General features: G+C 56.3%; 1 protein-coding gene and 1 long non-coding RNA gene across 5 annotated transcripts in view; one reads left to right on the top strand and one right to left on the bottom strand.

Annotated features, from left to right (window-relative positions):
- The window catches only part of SYNGR1 (synaptogyrin 1), a 28888-nt gene that overhangs the window by 5135 nt on the left and 4650 nt on the right, over window positions 1-19103 (bottom strand). The window contains exons 2-4 of one of the 2 annotated variants that reach the window (XM_082352824.1): window positions 4414-4651; window positions 2849-2994; window positions 1300-1600 (exon numbers count right to left, since the gene is read on the bottom strand). In XM_082352824.1, coding sequence (XP_082208950.1) covers window positions 1508-1600; window positions 2849-2994; window positions 4414-4651 — 477 coding nt within the window. In that variant the 3' untranslated portion in view covers window positions 1300-1507. Of the gene's footprint in view, window positions 1-1299; window positions 1601-2848; window positions 2995-4413; window positions 4652-19103 lie in introns of those variants that run through there. The other variant, XM_082352823.1, reaches the window with a different exon arrangement.
- LOC309610243 overlaps window positions 4658-19103 on the top strand; it is a 32748-nt gene continuing 18302 nt past the window's right edge. The window contains exons 1-2 of one of the 3 annotated variants that reach the window (XR_014233789.1): window positions 4658-16380; window positions 18590-18715. This is a non-coding gene — a long non-coding RNA (uncharacterized lncRNA). Of the gene's footprint in view, window positions 18716-19103 lie in introns of all 3 variants that reach the window. The other 2 variants (XR_014233794.1, XR_014233790.1) reach the window with 2 other exon arrangements.

Below are 19103 nucleotides of genomic sequence, written 5' to 3'. Positions count from 1 at the left end.
CTGCTGACAAGGCACTAAGTCAACCAGGAACCCAAAAGGGTCAGTGGGTGAGAGGCAGGGGGCAAAGGGCCAGGGGCCTGGGAAAGGCAGACCAGGCCTCAAGGAGGTGGGCTGAGGAAGTTAGGAGTGGCCCTCCTGTATTTTCCACTATGTTGGTACGAGGTCCTGGCTGCGAGGGTGCTCGGATGCAGGAGCCTGGAGAAGCAGGGGGGTGGAAAGTCCCCCCTGGGGTACCGGCCACGTTGTCAGCACCCTTGAGCCATCAGTGAGCCCACAAGAGCACACGGGGAATGAATGAATGAATGAATGAATGAATGAGTCCCTGAGAGGAACTTCTGCAGACCTGGTCCTCCCACAGCTCCCGGGCTCCACGGGTGTCTGCACGGAGGCAGAGGGCTGGCGCAGATGATCTCTGCAGACCCTTCCAGGGAGGGGCCTCCAGCTGCAGGCACCTAGTGCGATGTCTGTGGTCACTCCTCCATCCCCACTGAGTCAAGGCCTCCCTTAGCCAGCCAGTTCAAAGAGCCCCAGACAGGAGCCATGGAGGGGTGTGGGCCCCCGCTGGACTGGGGTGCAGAGGTGAGGCTGGGAGTTCTGTTCAGAGCCCAGGGACCTGGTGGTCCACCTGGCGCTGCTTCTTCAGAGAAGGCGCACTCTCTGTGGCACTTCCACCGTGCAGTGCTTTGCCCTGGGGGCCAGTTTGTACTCCAGGGCAGCGGAGGGAACCTGTGTAGAAATGGGGGCCAAGGTCCTTTGGAAGAACAGGGAGTCACCACACGGGAGTCACTCCCAAAGTAGAGATTATGAAGGTGTCCTTGACTCCTTGGAGAGAATGAATGAATGAATGAACAAAAGAACCTACATTTATTGAGCATCTCTGTGCCAAGCCCTGTGCCAAGCTTTGTTTCATCTGTGCAACAGCCCTGAGAGGTTGGTCCATTATCACTCCTCAGTCCAGGGAAGTAGACTGAGGCTCAGAGAGGTGCACAGGTCTGTCCAGGGTCACAAAGCACACGAGAGCAGAGCCAGACCATGAGTCCTCTGATGTCCTGGGCCAGACCCCCCTTGGCAGCCAGCCTCCATGGGGACTGGAAAATCGGCCTTCATGTTGCAGCCATGGGACGGGCTCTCAGCCCACAGCTCGGCACCCTGACAGCCCACGTGTGGAGCCACCTCCGGCCCTTCTACAGCCTGTGCAGCACATTTGGGGGAGGTTTCGGTTTGTCTGTCTTCCCCTCCCCAGGCTGTGGGCTCCTGGGGCCAGGGACCACATCTGATTCATCACTAGGCACAGAACAGTTGCTCAATAAATGTTTACTGAATGAACGGACACATGAAGAATAAACAAAGGAGGCGGTGAGCGAGTGGTGAGTCTTAACTGGCCCCTCTAGCCAGCTTTCCACCGCCCTGCACGCCCTGGTATCTCGGCCGGTCCAGGAAGTGGGCTGCCCCCCAACCTTGCCACTGGGCATGATTAGGGCTCCCTGCCTCTGGAAGCCGGGCGGGCCTACGGCTGCGCTGAGGTGGGAAACAGCGTGCTGTATTCCTCCTGGAAGGTAAGGTCCTTGAATCTCCGCACGGCCAAGGCTGCGGTCAGGCTCTGCCAGGAGAGAGCAGGGGTGAGGCCAGCGGGGAAGAACAGGGAGAGGCAGAGGTGCCAGCAGGGAGGCTGACTTCAGTGGGCTGGTGGGCACCTGTCAGTCAGGCTTTCAGACCGACCCCTGGAAATCCTGGTGTCCAATCATCCACTCCTCCTCTGCAAGCCCCGCCTCCAAGAGAAAAGGGATAGCCAGGAGCCCACAAAAAAGGAAGAAGTCTAGGACAGGCCCAGGAGGGCAGGGGGGACAGGGAAGGCTGGCTGCAGCAAGGCTTCACAGGAGGGGCCAGGACAGCTGGAAGGTCTGGAGGGAAGGGGGCTGTGGGCCGGGGGGCACTGTCAGAGGGGAGGCGAGAGCCCTTGGGATGGGGGAACAGAGCCTATATAACCCCAGATATCTGCAGGAGGAAGACGAGAGAAGAAAAAATAAATCGAGAGGACCTGGAACCAGTGGGAAAGAAGGACCAGCCTTGCTGTCACGCTGATGGGTGTTCAAGACCACTCGGTCTAGAGCCTGCAAAGGGGTGGCCTCTGGCCAGTGGGGCCCAGAGACATGCTTTTTTGGACCCACACAACGTATTTTTTTAAACTTGAACAAATTGCTAACACATAAAGATCAGATTTCTCATAGAAATTCAGACTTCTGGGCTCCCTGGGAAAAGAGGAAGACCTGGCCTCTGTGGGTCCCCATTACTGCTCAGAACAGGGGCCGGGCAGAGGGTACCCTTTTAGGATGGTGTGCACATGCCACCCGGTCCACTCACGCCTTCTCACATCCTGCCTGCCCCGTGGCCATCTGTGTTTGTGACACACCCCACAGCAAATCCAATCTCTCCATTTTACAGATGGGAAGACAGAGGCCCAGAAAATTAAGAGGCAGCCCCACGATTTGACCCAGGTCTCCTGACTCTCAGCTTGGGCTCCTTCCTAGCCTTGAATCTCAAGGCCTTATCTTCCCATCTAGGCCTCAGCTTTGTCATCTGTAAAAGGGGACAGTTAATACCTACCACCCAACTATTGGAGTGGTCGGGAGGGGAGTCCATTACCACAGGAATGGTGCTCTGCACCAAAGCCAGGGTCCGCCACCACCACCTGACTGTCTTTCCTGGACAGTCTCCTTCCTCAAGGAGCAGCCCCGCCATGAGCATTGAGGAGGGAAGCAGAACAGAGTCCATGGCCATGTTCAAAGGCCACCAGCCCAGAAGCCCGGCTGGGGCCGGTGAGTGCGGGCTGGGTGGGCGGTGTACTCACCCACGTGAAGATGGAGAAGAAGGAGAAGGCGATGGCAGCCCGGGCCGCGTCTGTCCCTTCGTTCAGCGGGTTGTCCTTGGGCTTGGAGACCTGCCACTGGTTGGCCAGGTAGCAGAAGCCCACGAACCAGAGGAAGGCCCAGAAGGCTGGGGTGTGCACGGGGCCAGGCGGAACGCCCGCATGGGGAGAGAGGGCGAATAGGGAGGAAATTGGAAACCGAGGAACAGGGGAGGTTCAAGAGCACGTCTCCCATGTTCCCCCACCCCCAAAGGGAGAGGAGGTGGGAGTCAGAGTGGGGAGAGCACAGGGAAGGTGCAGGCGAGAACAGAGAGGCCGGTCAGATGCAGAGCGGGACAGAGACCACAGAAAGGAACCAGCCAGGCCGGGAGCAGATCCAGGGAGGGCCAGGCAGTGAGAGGGAGGGAGAGACAGAGGGAAGGAGAGACAGAGAAAAGTCAGTCAGCCTCGGCCGGCGTTTCCCTAACCTCAGCCAACACAGATTTCCTGGCTGAATCCCTGACTGACCCATGGTCCACCCTGAGGCCTGCAGCTCTCTGGGAGGAGCGTCCACCCAACCCCGCGCCTGACTGCAGCCTCCCAGAGAATTGGGCAGGGGATGATGAGGGGACGCTGGGGCCAGCCAGTCTGAGTCTCAACCATTAATGTGTCTGCAGCCTCACAAAGCCCCGAGGTTAGTGAGGGGCCCTTTGAGAGCCGAGGTCTGGGGAGTTTAGTGGTGCGAGTCTTGTGGCAACAAGATCTCTGGATGCCCACAGTCTATCCATAGAAGTCCAGAGCTGCTCAGGATAAAAAGCGTGTGTGCTGGGGGTGGTGCCTAGAGCCCAGCCCCTCCCAGAGGCACTGCTGGGGAACCCTGGGGCTCCATGGAACACAGTTTGAGAACCACTCATGTCATTCTAGTTCCTTCAAGTCTAAGGGACCCTGGGCCTCACTGCCTGCAAGCCAGGCACATCCTGAGAGTCCTGGGGCCAGGAAGTGGGGGGAGGTCCCAGCCAGACACCTGAGACCACAACCCTAGGCCAGTGACACCAAACCCAAGCACCCTCCAATCAGTCTCTCAGAACTCATGGGGACAGAGGCCAGGGTACTTCTGCCAAAGGCCCTTACTGAAGGGCAAGAGTGGCAGGTCACGGCAGCTCCCCAGCTCCAGGTCCTGACCCTCCCGGGGTACCTACTGTGTGCCAGGGCCTTCAGCCATCGCCTTGCTTACTTCTCACGGGGCTCCACCAGGGAGGGGGCCAGAAGAGGCCACTGAAAGAAGAGGGGACTCCTCTGGTCGTTGTGCTCCCCTCCCCGCATGAGCTGTGGGCTGTTCTGGGGTCTCAGGCCCAGCCCTGGTCCCACCCTTCCCTGCTGCCAGCCCTGTGACCCCAAGTCTGTCCCTTCACCCGCCTGCACCTCAGTTTCCCCATCTGGAAAATAGGGAGAAGAGTGGCAGCCGCCTCCCAGGTGTGCATGAGGATGAGCAGGACCACGGCCGGGACAGCCCCCTGTGGACTCTGTTGTGCTGGGGTTGGGGGGTGCCCACTGGGATGGGGGCTCACCCGAGACGCCGATGTCGGATAGGACGGCCTTCTTACGGTCCTTGACACTGCTGATCTGTGGGAAGTACACGTCCAGGGCCAGGTAGAGCAGGCAGGTGAGGAAGGCAAGCACGCCCACGGTCACGCCGTAGCCGCAGGCATTGGGGTTGCGGTTGTAGATGCAAAACTCTTCGCTCTCCGAGGGGCTGTTGAGATAGCCCTCATTCACGATGGAGGCGAACACCACGATGGAGAACACCTGCGGTGGCGGGGGAGGGGCAGGCGTGAGACCCCTCCCAGTACCAGCCCCAGGGGAGGGGAGGGCTGCCAACCCCCTCGGCCTGCTGCCTGCCTCTCTGTGAGCCCTCTTCACCCCAAACAGCCACAGGGCCGGTGTTAAGCAGGCATTTCAGAGGGCAGGCCCAGAGAGGGAGGGGAACTTGCTTGGGGTCACACAGCACAGGCGGGGTCAATCGCTTTCTTCTTCAGCTGCAGGCACTGAGGACCCTCCGACCACAGATGTGGCCCCGCTCCCCTTCCAGCCAGGTGCTGAGAGGTCTTCCTGGGCCCTGATACCACAGTTCCTCTAGGACTGGACCTGGCCTCCCAGAAGAAGAGGTCTCAGCCCTCTGGGTGGTGAACTGCCAAGCCAGGAAGCCCCCAGCTGATTCCTCCGGATGTGGGCACGTGCCCAGCCCCATTCTGTGCTCTCCTCTGCTCTGCAGAGCCACGGGCTGTTCTGGGGTCTCAGGCCCTGTCCTTGGTCCCACCCTTCTCTGTTGCCCAGGCCCTGACAAGTGGAAAGAATGATAAATGAAAAGAATACAACAGTCACAACCCTGTCAGTTACAGAGCAACAGGTCAATTACTTGCAGGACCCCAAGTGTAACATGTGTTACCTCCTTAAGTGCCCCCAACAACTTCCAAGACAGGTCTACTTCAGCTGGGCTGGCAGCCAGCAGAGGTGGTCCCCTAAGACCCCACCTCCTGGTATTCACGCATTTGTGCAATCTCCTTCCCCTACACTGTGGGCTGAGCCTAGCGATTTGCTTCTAAACAAACAGAATATGGCAAAAAGTGACGGGATGTCACTTGTGCGAGGAGGTTACAAAGACCCAGCCTCCATTGTGCTCACCCTCTCTTGACCCCTCTCACTTGCTTGCTCTGATGGAAGCAGCTGCCAGGTTTTCAGCGGCCTTATGGAGAAACACACGCAGCATGGACCTGAGAGAGGCCTCCAGTCAACAGCCAGCAGGGAACTGAGCCCCGCGGCCCACAGGGAACGAGTCCTGCCAGCACCATGTAAGTGAGCTTGACAATGGATCCTTCCTCAGCCTTCAGATGAGACCGCAGCCCTGGCTGACACCATGCTATGAGAGGCAGTGGCACCTCGCTAAGCAGATTCCTGGCCACAGAAACTGTGAGTAACAAATGTTTGTTGTTTTAAGCCACTACATTTTGGGGTGTCTTGTTACATAGCAGCAGCTAACGAATACAATCAGCATCATCGGCGTTTTGCAGATGAGGCAGGGAAGGTGTAGGTATTGGTTAATGTGCCCAGAGTCACACAGCTGGTACGTGGCAGAGCTGGCTTTAAACCCAGGGACCTGACTCTGAAGTTCCTGCTTTTTCCTCCTACCTCTCACCTCCCCGGAAACTATGATTACGAGGAGGTCCAGACCCAACTGACAAACAAACAAACAGGAAAACAACCTCAGATGTGGCCTACAGTGAACTTGAGGTGCAGGCTGCAGAGGGTTTATTGTCCATTTTCCACTTCACTTTGCTTTCCAATTTTTCTACAATAAGGAACTAGAATTTCAATATGAGCCAGACACATTTTCGTCCTTAGCTAACACCTAGGATGGGAAGTGACCCCAGCGCAGGTGTGAGAAAAAATATAAGAAGCATCATTTTTTAAATTGTATCTTTTTAAGATGTCTACACTTTACATGGGTTTTATAATGTACTGGATATATTAGTGTAGGAGTAATATATATAAAACAAATCCACATTTTTTATTGAAGTATAGTTGATGTACAATATTATATAAGTTACAAGTATACAGTATAGTGATTCACAATTTTTAAAGGTTACATTCCATTTATAGTTATAAAATATTGGCTATAGTCCCTTGTTGTACAATAAATCCTTGTAGCTTATTTTATACGTAATAGTTTGTACCTCTTAATCCCCTACCGCTATATTGCCCCTCCCCACTAGTAACCACTAGTTTGTTCTCTATATCTGTGAGTCTGCTTCCTTTTTGTTATATTCACTAGTTTGTTGTGTTTTTTAGATTCCACATATAAGTGATATACAGTACTTGTCTCTCTCTGTCTGACTTATTTCACTTAGCATAATACCCTCCAAGTCCACCCATGTTGCTGCAATGGCAAAATTTCATTCTTTTTTATGGTTGAGTAAGTACTCCATTGTATATATATACAATATTTACCACATCTTCTTTATCCATTCATCTGTTGATGGACACTTAGGTTGCTTCCATTTCTTGGCAACTGTAAATAATGCATGAACATTGGGGTGCATGTATCTTTTCAACTCGGTGTTTTTTGTTTTTTTCAGATATATGTCCAGGAGTGGAATTGCTGGGTCATATGGTAGTTCTATTTTTAGTTTTTTGAGAAACCTCCATACGGTTTTCCACAGTGGCTGCACCAATTTACATTCCCCCCAACAGTGTATGAGGGTTCCCTTTCCTCCACATCCTCGTCAACATTTGTTATTTGTGTTCTTTTTTCAAAAATATTTATTTATTTATTTTGGCTGCACCGGGTCTTCATTGCAGCATGCGGGATCTTTAGTTGCGGCATTTGGACTCTTAGTTGCAGCATGCATGCAGGATCTAGTTCCCTGACCAGGGATAAAACCCGGGCCCCCTGCATTGGGAGTGCGAAGTCTTACCCACTGGACCACCAGGGAAGTCCCTGTGTTCTTTCTGATGATAACCGTTCTGACAGGTGTGACATGAGATCTCATTTTTGTTTTGATTTGCATTTCCCTGACGATTAGCGATGGTGAGCATTTTTTATGTGCCTGCTGGCCATCTGCATTTCCTCTCTGGAAAAATGTCTATTCAGGTCTTCTATTTTTTAATCAGGTTGTTTTTTTGACGTTGAGTTGTATGAGCTGTTTATATATGTTGGATATTAACCTCTTATCAGCCATATCATTTGCAAATATTTTCTCCCATTCAGTAGGGTTGTCTTTTTGTTTTGTTCATGTTTCCTTTGCTGTGCAAAAGGTTTTAAGTTTAATTAGGTCTCATTTGTTTATTTTTGCCTTTATTTCCTTTGCTTTAGGAGATAAATCCAAAAAAATACTGCTATGATTTATGTCAAAGAGTGTTCTGCCTATGTTTTCCTCTAGGAGCTTTACGGTTTCCAGTCTTACATTTAGGTCTTTAATCCATTTTGAGTTTATTTTTGTATATGGTGTTAGAGAACACTCTGATTTTATTCTTTTACATGTAGCTGTCCAGTTTTCCCAGCACCACTTACTGAAGAGACTGTCTTTTCTCCACTGTATATTCTTGCCTCCTATGTCATAGATTAACTGACCATAGGTCCGTGGGTTTCAAATTTACATTTAATGGGAGGACTGATTCAAAAATTTTTCCTGAAGGACGGCATGAACTAAGGTTTGGAGACCACTGGTTCATGACACTGTGTGTTAACAAGGATTCTGACCCAAATGTCCTTCAATGGATGAATGGAGAAGTAAGCTATGGCACATCCATACAATGGAATAGTATTCAGCCATAAAAAGGGGCAGAGTTCTGATATATGCTGCAACTGGATGAACCTTAAAACAGGTGAAGAAAGAAGTGAAAGAAGCCCAGACACGAAAGGTCAGTATTATGATTTCTTTTATGTATCATACCCAGAATAGGCAAAACAGAGACAGAAAGCAGACTAGAGGTTACCAGGGGCTGGGGGAGGGAAGAATGAGGAGTGATTACTTAATGGGTATGGGGGGTATTTATGGGGTGATGAAAAAGTTTTGAAACTAGACAGGTGGTAGTTGCACAACATTGTGAATCCACTAAATGCCACTGAACTGTATACTTTAAAATGGTTTATTGTGGGTAATATGAATTTTTCTGCAATTCAAAAAAAAGAGAAAGGATTGGGGGTGGGGCTGTGTCCTGGTTCAGCCACGGGCACCGAAATGGGCAGTGGTGGCCTGTGAGCCACACATTTGCCAATCCTGATTTGGAAATGTACATGTCACCTCAATCTGCAGACCAGTGCAGGCCTCCTGGCACGCAGCTCTGCCCGGTCACAGGCTCTGTATCTTCACAATCTCCGCATGGAGCAGCAAGGGCAATTCGTACTGCCCCCAATTGACAGAGAAGGAAAACTGAGGCTCAGAAAGAGAAGGTGACACTGTTGTCAGGGTACAGGCTGAACTTGAACCCAGGTCTCTTGAATCTCAGCCCTACGCTCTCTTCCACCTGACCAAGCTCTCAGCCTCAGGAGGTGGGCCCTGAAGCAGGCGTGACCCTTTATTTCCAGAGACCCAGGGGATCAGTAGGAAAGCATCAGTGTGACAGGAACAGGCCGTGGGACTGGAACGGCAAGTCTGGCATTCAGGGGCACAGGAGGGGAGAGGCACGAAGTCCAGACTTCAAAGCAATTGTCAAAGGGACCCCTGGGCTACTGACAGCCCAGACAAGCAACGCAGACGCCACTGGGAGACAAAGGCGGGCTCTGACAGCCAGCTGCCTGGGCCGTGCACTGCACAACTCCAGGGACCGCCACTCACACAGCCCCTTGGGCCTGTGCACCAAGACAAGTCCAAGGCTCCTACCAGAAAACTGCCAGGTTGGGAATCTGAAGCCCAGTCCCAATGTCATCAGACGTCACCAATCCAGCAAAATGGAACAGCCTCTTCATTAGACAGAGACTTCAGACGCTGAGGAGTCACACAGACCTGCTGGACTCAAATCCCAGGCCTGCTGCTCATGCTGTGTGGCCTCAGACAAACGACTTAACCTCTCTGAGCCTCAGATTGGTCCTCTGTGGAAAGTAACCTTCCCTCCAGGGCTGATGGGAGAATTACACACAAGTACACAGAGCACAGCAGTCAGGACTTAGTTAAGGGTGAACTCCTTTCTCCAGAGGCCCTGGGAGAGAAGGCAGAGCACCAGGAAGGCCCTCTGGAGCAGCACCTCCTAACAGACACGCTCCCTGGGGGCTGGAACAAGGCTGGACCCCTTCCCTAAAGCAGGCTGAGTGGAGGGGTGGGGGCTTTGGGGACAGCAGAGGAGGAACCATTAAGACGGGCCCTCTTGGCGGAGAGGAGCAGCGAGTCCTCAGAGAGGCCAGGAGGAAAGTGCTGGTGAGGACGTGTCCCCAAGAGAGGAAGCAGCAAGATCAAAACAGCTTCCGAGGGACCTGGCGGGGCCACGGAACCGGCAGAGCTGGCGTGCCAGCTCCCTGCGGCCAGTCCTTCAGGCCCCGAGCTCCCCGCCCTCCTCTCCGCCCACGGCTCCCTCCTGCAGACTTGGGCCTCGGTCAGGCATTCATCACAGGTCACAGGCTTCTCAGTGCCTTGCACTGTGCTGGGAGGGGGCGTCAAGGGGGACCGCGTCCGTGGAGCCCCTGCTGTCGGGGAGCTGACCGTCTGGAGGGACAGGAGTGAGGGGGCGAGAGCCTGGGTCAGATTACCCGGGCTTGCTGAATCCGAGCCAGGCCCCTTGTCTAGCGGGGTGACCTTGGCCTTAGCCTCTCTGAGTCTCAGTTCCCAACAACAATAGCACCTAAACCACTGACATTCTGTGAGGAATAAACGAGGTCCTACGTGTAAGGAAGAGCACGTGATGCAGAGTAAGCATCCAACAAATGCCAGACTGACACTAAACAAGTGGAATAGATAATGGAGGCAATGACCCATGGTGGCAGGTGCTGGGAAGAGGTGGCAGTGGTCAGGGAAGGGAGCCCTGAGCAGTGATTTCTGAGCTGGGCCAAGAAGGAGCCAGCCCTGCACAGATCAGGGGAAGCGTGTTTCAGGCACAGGAACAGAAGGGGCAAAGGCTGAAGGTGAGGGAAGGAGCGCGGCTGGAGCAGGGACCAGGGAGCTGGGGCTGGAGAGGCAATGGGGCAGGAAGCGGCAGGGAGGGCAGGGCCTGGTGGGCCACGGGGACATCGGATTAAATGCAGTGAGAAGCCACAGGAGCAACGCGATCTGGGTCTATGGATCATGGTCCCCACCCTGCAGCACGAAGGTCACCTAAGTGCCCCCGCCCCCAATCCCCGGCCCTGGGCCTTCTGGACACAATCCAAGCTTCTAGGGCTGGTGGTCAAGGTCCTCTAAGTACCCGCTCTGCCCGCCTCTCCCGGGGCCTCCCTTCCCTCTACTTCCCACCAGCCACCTACTTGCCCACCTCACACCCCCGGCCCTTTCCACTGTTTTCTTTCTGTAATATTCTTTCTACCACGCAGTAGGTGCTGGGCTATAACTAACTTTTCTGATTATGTTGGGTGGGGGTGGGGTGAGCTGCCCCTCTGCTGGGCATGCGCTACCCAGGGAGCTGACCGCTCTGCAGTCACAGGGCCCCCTGCCTCCGGGGCCTGGGAGGCCGCATCTCGGAGGCCAGAGAACTGGGGCTTCCTATCCGTTGTTCATTCATTTGACAGTATTTCTAAGCACCCAGTATGTGCCAGGCCCTGTGCGAGAGGCTGAGGGGGCAAGGTCCCTGTTCTCATCAGGAAGACAAACAGCTGAGAAACATGTACAGAAGTCCGGACAAGTGTCCCGAAGAAGCATCAAGCAGGGCAGGAGGAGACAGACTGGGTGAATGGCGGTCACCGATGTAGTGACCTTTGAGCAGATGCCCATATGCAGAAAGGCAGAGCCATGCAGATGTTGGGGAGAGACGTTCCAGGGAGAAGTAACCGCAAGTGCAAAGGCCCTGGGGCGCAAATAAGCTTGGTGCCTCGAGGAGGTGCACAGGGTGTGGCTGGAGCACAGTGAGCATGGGGAGGTCACCGAGGCAGGCAGGGGCCGGCCCCCAGGGCCTGCAGGGCAAGGCTGAGCTCAGGAGTCACTTTGGGGTTAACAGCAGGTGAGTGATTGATCTGACTTAGGTTTAAGAAGACTCACCCTGCTCATGGTGGAGAAAAGACTGTGGGGCGAGGGTGAAAGCAGGGAGATCAGCGGGGCTAATCAGCGCCCAGGTGAGGGACAAGGGGGCGGGGCTGGCATGGGCCGCGGGATGGGGTGAAGTAGTGGGGGCTGAATGTCCTTTGGAGGTAAAGCCACCAGCATCTGCAGACACTGGCCTGCTGCGGGGAGCAGGGGAAGAGCACGAGCAGGTCGGGGAGGGGCTGGGCTGGGTGAGAACTGGGAACAGAGGTGTCGTGCCATGTCCCCCGCAGGCTGCAGGGCTGGGCCAGGGCAGGGAGCCACCCCTGGACCAGGCTGAGAGTCTACAGATGGAGAAACTGAGCCCAGAGGAGGGGAAGAAGCGTTGCCAAGGCCACACAACAAGGCCCTTGCAGTCTCACCACACCCCCCGCAGGACCCTCTGGGCCCCAGGTTAACTCCTCCATTTAGCTGCAGTCTCCCCACCCCGAGTGGGAGGGAGCCTCCCAAAAGCAGGCCCAGGCCCCAGGTTTCTGTTCCACCGTCCAAGGCAGGAGGAACGGGGACTCCCTCAAGACCCACGATGTGACTGAAACACACGCTCTTCACTCCACAAGGTCCAGGTCCTTATTCTCATTTTACCCACGTCCAGGGAACTGCCCAGGTCCCACGGCTGTTTAAGGGTGGATGGAGTATTGACAAAAATGCGAGGCCGGTACCCTGTGTCGGGCGGCCTCTGCGGTGACTTGCTAAGGCCGGATCGGCAGGGACGGCAGGGAGCACGCAGAGCAGCCACCAGAGAACCGGAAATTAAACCACAGTGAAATTCTACGCTGGCCGCAGTGGCAGAGGCATGGGAGGGAAAAGCTCACCCCAGCGAGCAGATCTGCTGCGGGGGCCGGAGACAGGTCTGCGGAGGCACAACCAGCAGCCGGGAAACAGGAGAGGATGGAGGGCGAGGGCCTCGGGAGGTACTCAGGGGGGCCACTGGTCACAGGCAGGCACAGGAAAAACAACCTCCCTCCCTTGCACTAGAGAAAAATGTTTAAAAAAAAAAAAAAAATGCACCAAGGTAAACCGGGGCAACACTCTTTTTTTCACCGTCTTTATAATCCAATCCTGAGTCTTAAAAAAACAGATTCCAGATGGCACTTAGAGCAGAGCTATCTCAAACTCAGAAAAACAAATCGAAGGAAATCTCAGCATCTCAGGCTCCTGGATTCAGAGACACACAGAAACAGAGACCCCAGAACTGCCAGACCCTGCCCTGGCCTCACATCTCTCCCTCTCCCACCCGATGACTCAACCATCCTAGGGGGCCAGCATTAGCAAAGCCACAGGCTGTTTGATAATTTCGCCCTAGCTGTTCCCACCTCCCAGAATGCCTTTCCCCACCTTCTTCATCTTTCAAATAGGAACGAACTCCTTCCCACCCTTCAAAACCCTGTTGGGAGGTGGTGACTTGCAGCTGCCTCCTGGGACACCCTCCTTCCCAGTCACTCTCGCCCCCCCTAACCCTGCACATACTCCTGCTTGGGATTCATCCACTGGTCTGTCCCCCCCCGGCCCACCCTCACCCCCGACCCTGAGCCAGCCCACAGCCTCTGCAGGGGCCCTGCACCCACTGGGAGGGCTTGACAAAAATCATCTCATTTAATCCTCATCAAAACCTCTAAGGAAAAAATTAAACCTAAAAACACCCCATAGATTAGGAGATACACACTACTATGCACAAAATAGATAAACAAGGTCCTACTGTACAGCACAGGGAACTATATTCAGTATCTTGTAATAACCTATAATGGAAAAGAATCTGAAAAAATATATATATACACCTATATGTATAACTGAATCACTCTGCTGTACACCAGGAACTAGCATTGTAAAACTCAACTACACTTCAATAAATAAACAAACAATAACAAAACGCCCACCCCCACAAAGCAGGCTTACTTAGCCCACTCCAGAAGAGGGCAGCTGAGGTTCCACAAGGCCAGGTCTCTGGGCAGCCCACAGCCGGACGACCCGGGGCAGGTAAGCATGGTGCTGGGCCTCCTGCCCAGGCCTGCCCCCGGTCCAGCCCCATTCCAGAATGTGAGCCAAACCTCGACCTTCAGCTGCCTCCCCGTGGAGGAATGACTTCCAGATCCCAGACTCTAGGACCAGCACGAGACCCAGGAGAGACAGCTGCTGTGCCGAGCCTGTCACCATCCCACAGTGCAGGAGGGGCCCGGCCCACTTTTCTCCACATCCTCCCAGAGAGCTGGCAGGCTGTGCCTGGGCCAGGGCCGGGCATCAGGCTAACTCGGGCTCCAGGGACAGCTGGGCCCAGCCAGCGTCGGGGGCAGGTGGGGACAGAGGTTCCTGCTGTTCTCAGGGAACTTCCCAGAGGCCTGGCTTTAAACATCCTTAGGCACCTGCTGAGTCTTCCCCCAGACAAGCTGTCAAGAGATGAGGTCGGGAGCCCACGACCCTCTGGTCCTGCCAGCTCCGGACGGCACCTTCTACCTCACCCTGTACAGGGACATCTGTTCCCAAGACGGGGGGCTGGGAGGAGTCCCCGGTCCCTGCCTCACGCTGCAGGCGGCCAGCGGACCCGCTCGCCGGCTCTCCACTTCGCGGCATCGGCTACTGTCCCCTTCCAGGCCACAGTGTTGCTTGCCTGACTCAGGACAGTCTCCCCTCCCGCCTCCTCCAACCCATCTCCAGACGGGCGCCAGGGGGCGCTCACCACTCCCCCCACTCTCACCAGTCCCTCCTGGGGCTGAGGATAAAGTCCAGCCCCGAAGACGACGACGACGGGCTGCTGGTCTCACCTCTGGTCTCTCCCCGCCCCCAGTGACCTCCAGCCCCTCATCCATCTGCACACTGGCCCCCACTCAGCTGCTCAGACCCCAGAGTGGGTGCGTCCTTGAACCCCATCCAACCTGGCACTTGGGTCTATTTCTTCATCCTCCCCCAAACAACACTCAATTTCCTCCATGCAGCCCCCCGCCCCCGCCCCCGTGCCGGTCCAGGCCACCATCACCTCTTGCTAAGCGATGACAGCAGCTTCCCAGCCTCTTTGTGCCACTCCCACGCCCCTGCACCATCCACTTCACTGGGGCTGAAAAGATCTCTTTAAACCTAAGTCAGATCGTGTCACCCCCTGCTGCATCCCACTCACCAGCACCCGCATGGTGAAATCCGCCTCCCCACCCCAACCCCCGGGGTTCCTGCCTTCCTCTCACCCTCCTCTCCTGCCACTCTCCTCTCGCTCCCTCCTAAGCTCATTCCTGCCTCAGGGCCTTGGCACCCGCTGTTCCCTCTACCTGGGATGCCTAGAGTTCCCCAGATCTTCCAGGCTGGCTCCTGCTGGTTCCTTCTCAACATCCAAATCTCAATGCAAGCCACCTCCTCAGAGAAGCTCTCCGGACCTGACTCCCAATATTCTCCAATACCCCCATTTATTTTCTTGATAATCTCATTACATATTTTTTTCTTATTTTTTGGTTCAGTTGTTGGGTGTATGTCTCCACTCCAGACCCAGAGGTAGGGTCAGGAAAGGCTTCAAGGTGAGTGAACAGCAAGCCTGATAGATGGGCAGAGGCACAGGCAGCACGAGAATTGGGAGAAAGACTATATTCTCTCCTCAGCATCCTTGGCTTGCACACCTCTGACCACAGGGAGCTCACTCCGTAACAGAGGGCTGCCACGTCCTCTCCATCGGCACGAGCTGAGCCCGCCTTCCCCGCCTTCCTGCCGGCATCCCCATGAAGTCCTCAACCGGCCTCCTGGGCCCCACGGAAAGAGTGGACCAGGAAACGGGCAGCCGAGCGTTTGAGGGATGAATCAGGCTGCAAGGGCCCCCCTTCACGGGAACGGGCCCTGCCTCTCCCTGGGTCACGTGAGGGAAAGGGCCGAAGCCAACGCAGGGGCGCGTGACGGGCACGGGGGGGGGGGGGGCACTCGGCTTCCTCAAGAGCCTCGTGCAGAGCCGCAGGGCGGGGGCGGGGCAGGCGGGCTCCCTTCTCTCCTCCCAGGCCCGGCCCGGCCACCACCTCTGCAGCCTCGGAAGCAGGGACCTGCTGCGGATTAGGCCGTAATCTTCCCGCAAGCTGTCTCCGTGTGCTCTGCGCAGTGGGGGTGGGGAGTGGGCTTGCGGGCAGGGGCCCGCGGCACTGAGACTCGCTCGAGCCGGTGATCTGAAGGCTCCCCTGTCTTCTCCCTCCTGTGGCTGCACAAACACCAGGAGAGCAGGGAGCCTCCTTAGAAACGGGGAAACTGAGACCCAGGCCTGAAGACTGGAGACTTGAATGGGGACGGTGGGTGGACGGAGGAGGACAGAGCACTGCAATTCCCGGCCTCATTCACCCACGTGTGAGCCATGACAAGATGCCAGGTGCCGTCTGGCACTGGGGATACGACAGTGACCTGACAGACACGGTCCCTGCCCCTCAGAGCTTACAGCCCATGGGGCGTGGGGGGGGGGGGCAGCAGCCTCTCATCACCGCCCTGCCGCGCCTCTCCGCCTTGGCCTTGGCCTTCACCCGTGCTGCCCCTTCTGCTTGGAATGTCCCCCCTCTCCGCCTGGCTGGCCCCATCCCTCCCACCTGTCCCGAGCCCGAGTGAGCCTGAGTGAGCGTTCCCTCACTCTAGGGCTTATGCTCACCTCCATATTTTAAGTGGTTTCTCAGCCACTTTTCCCGCCACTAGACTGTGAGTCTCGCAAAGACCAGGCACATTAAAGAGAAGGCGACAGTCCTGCGGCTGTCGGAACCAACGGGAGGACGTACGAACCCCTCACTGCGCCAGATGCGGCCGTGAGAGCCATTAATAACAATTGGCCACAGGATTTGGCAACGTGAAGGTCACGGATGATCTTGACAAGATGGAGAGGTGAGGGCGAGAGCCTGAGCAGGGCGCAAGTGAGAGAAAACCGGGGGAGAAACACCAGAGACAGTGACCATAGACAAATCTTCTGCAAGACCAGAGGCACGGGCAAGGGGGTGGGAAGAACTCACATTTGTAAGCTGATGGGAAAGAGCCAGAGTGGAGGATGGAGGCAAGGGCGGAGGGAGGGAGGGAAGAAGGGAAGGAGGGCATCTGAGACCTCGAGCAGGTGAGAGGGTGCCCCTGGTGGACCCTGCGAGGCTGGCCTGGCCACCAGAACAGGAGAGAGCCTGGGGGAGGGGCGGGTGTGAGGAGGCCAAGGGCAGATGCAAGCAGGGCTTTGCCAGGTGAGCGCAGAGATGCAGGAGGGCCAGAGCCGGGAGCAGGTGGGTGAGACCACCAGGGAGCCCAAGCTGGAGAGGGGGACGGGGAGGATGGGGTGAGGGCCGGTGCACAGAGGGAGGGTCCCAGGCTAAGGACCGTGCGCGAGGCAGAGCGCTGGAACCACAGGAGGGCTGGGGAGAGGCGGACACCTGAGTTCTCGCCAGGAACGAGGGCCAAGCCCAGGGTACACCCAGCGAGAGTGGCTGAGGCAGGGAGGACAAGCCTGTGGGAGGCTGGGGGCCCAGGAAATGAGAGGCCAGGCTGTGAGAAGGATCACGGAAGCAGGAACTACGGGAAGCAGGACGGAAGGCGGGACGGTGCTGAGGGACAGGGGAAGTGACCTGGGGCTGGCCTGCAATGAGGGGAGTGGCTGGTCCAGGGCTGCGATGAGATTCACAGCTGGGGGAGAATGGTCTGGAAGCAGCCTCAGGAGCCGGGAGGACCGTGTCCCATCTCCAGGCCCAGCGGAGGGAGGGCATGAGGCAAAGAACAGCCCCCACTGAGAAGGCTGCTGGGGAAGCAGGGTCTGGGGGTGGGGAGGCCAGGTTACAGTGCAACTGACAAAAGGTGTCAGGGATGTTCAGAGCGGGGGCCAAGATTTGGGGAAGACCATGTCCTCTTGACCCCTGGACCCTGAGTCATTTGAGGAGCCGGGACGGTTGGGGTCCCTAGGTGATGGCTTTCTGAATAGTCTGGGCCTGACAGCCTGGGACTGTCCTAGCCACCCCTTCCCCGCCGTCCCCCTCCCCCCACACCATCTTCTCAAGCAGAGGTGGGGGTGAGCACGACTCCCTCCAGGAAGGGAGGGCTTCCCCAGAAACACAGGGGCACGGGCCACCCTGCCGGCTCCAGCTGACACCGTTCTGCTCCTGCAGTATGGATCTGGGGCCCAGGTTCCCCCTGCAGGCCCCCACAAAGCATCAGGGGTGCGGGAGGCTGGTCCTTGACATCACTTCTTTAAATACTGACCAGTCCCGAAGTTCCCAACCTACAATCCACTAGGAGCAAGAGTAGCATTTGCTGAGGGTGGAGAGGCTGGGAACCACCAGCCCAATCTGACTACCCTTTTCCCATCTGATAGATGGGGAAACTGGGGCCCAGAGAGCACTGGCATCTTGCTCACGTCACACCACCTGTCAGGGGCGGAGTGGGCGCAGAACACACACGGACTCAGGCCTCGGGCCCCAGGCACTTCCTGACGCTCTGCCCTGCCTCTCCTCCCACCGGACAGCTGGTTCTTCCGGTGTAGGTGCCAAATGTGGCTCCGTGCCAGCTCTGCCATCTGCCCTCTCCCTTTCCTCCCTCCTCCTCCTGGTTCTTCCTCCTCTCCGCCCTCCCCCCCCCCCCAGCCTTTGTTCTTTCTCCCCAGGCTCAAGCCTGCCTAACAGCTCTGCACAAGTGGCCGTGTGGGACTCCCCATGTGGCTGGGAACTCCCCAAAGCAGGAAGCAAGGGCCACTCCCTGGAAGTCAGGCATGGGCTGCAATCCCAGCAGCTCCAGTTAACCTGTCTGGGCCTCAGCATCTCACCTAAAGTGGGGGTAACGACACCCACTGGACAGGGATGTCACGTGCCTAGAGGAATGAACAGGATGGCAGGCCCTTTGTACATCCATTTTCACAAATCGAGTCCGCCCTGAACCCAGGCACTCCAATCCCACGTTACAGGTGAGGACTTTCCAAGGTCGCTCTCTGGTGGCCCTGGTCTCGATGCCAAACCCAAGACTCCTCAAGCTCCCACACTGCCCCAGGACACGAGGAAATGCCCAAGATGCATGCAGAAACCTATCAGCCGCGTCTCCTGATGACCTCCTTGTCCTGACTCTCTCCCAGGCCTGAGAGAGACGGACCAGCCAAAGGTCAGCCACAGGCAGGCGAAGAGGTCAAGAAGATTCCGAGACTGTCAGCGATACACGCCAAAGGAGCACAGGACATGCCTGCGTGGACCCAGCTCCCTGAGTAAGTGACAGGGCCTTGCCCGGTGCTGGGAGGGGACAGGCTAGACCGCACCACACATTTCCTGCTGGGCCTCCTGCCCCCAGAACCCTCCCCAAGCCATACCTCCACATGGTGCCGCAGGGAGCTTCCGAAACACACCTCTTCTCTGCTTAAAACCCCTCTCTGAGGCTGTCCATGGCCCTCCGATGCAGCCCAGCTTGTGAAACTGGCATCCAAGGCCGACCCTGGGTTGCCCACCCTGCCTGCCCCCCACACCTCTTTGACTTGCTCTCACTCACACACCAGGGGTCCCCAGGAGCTCAGCAACGTTTCTAAAACCCACTCAGACCTTGTGCCCCCAGGTATTTATTTATACATGTTGTTCCTCCCACCTGGAATGCACCTCCCC

This window comes from Balaenoptera borealis (assembly GCF_965194805.1).
Source record: "Balaenoptera borealis genome assembly, chromosome: 13".
NCBI lineage: Eukaryota > Metazoa > Chordata > Mammalia > Artiodactyla > Balaenopteridae > Balaenoptera > Balaenoptera borealis.
The sequence above is the reverse complement of the archived record's forward strand: the minus strand, read 5'-3'. Positions and strand labels throughout refer to the sequence as shown.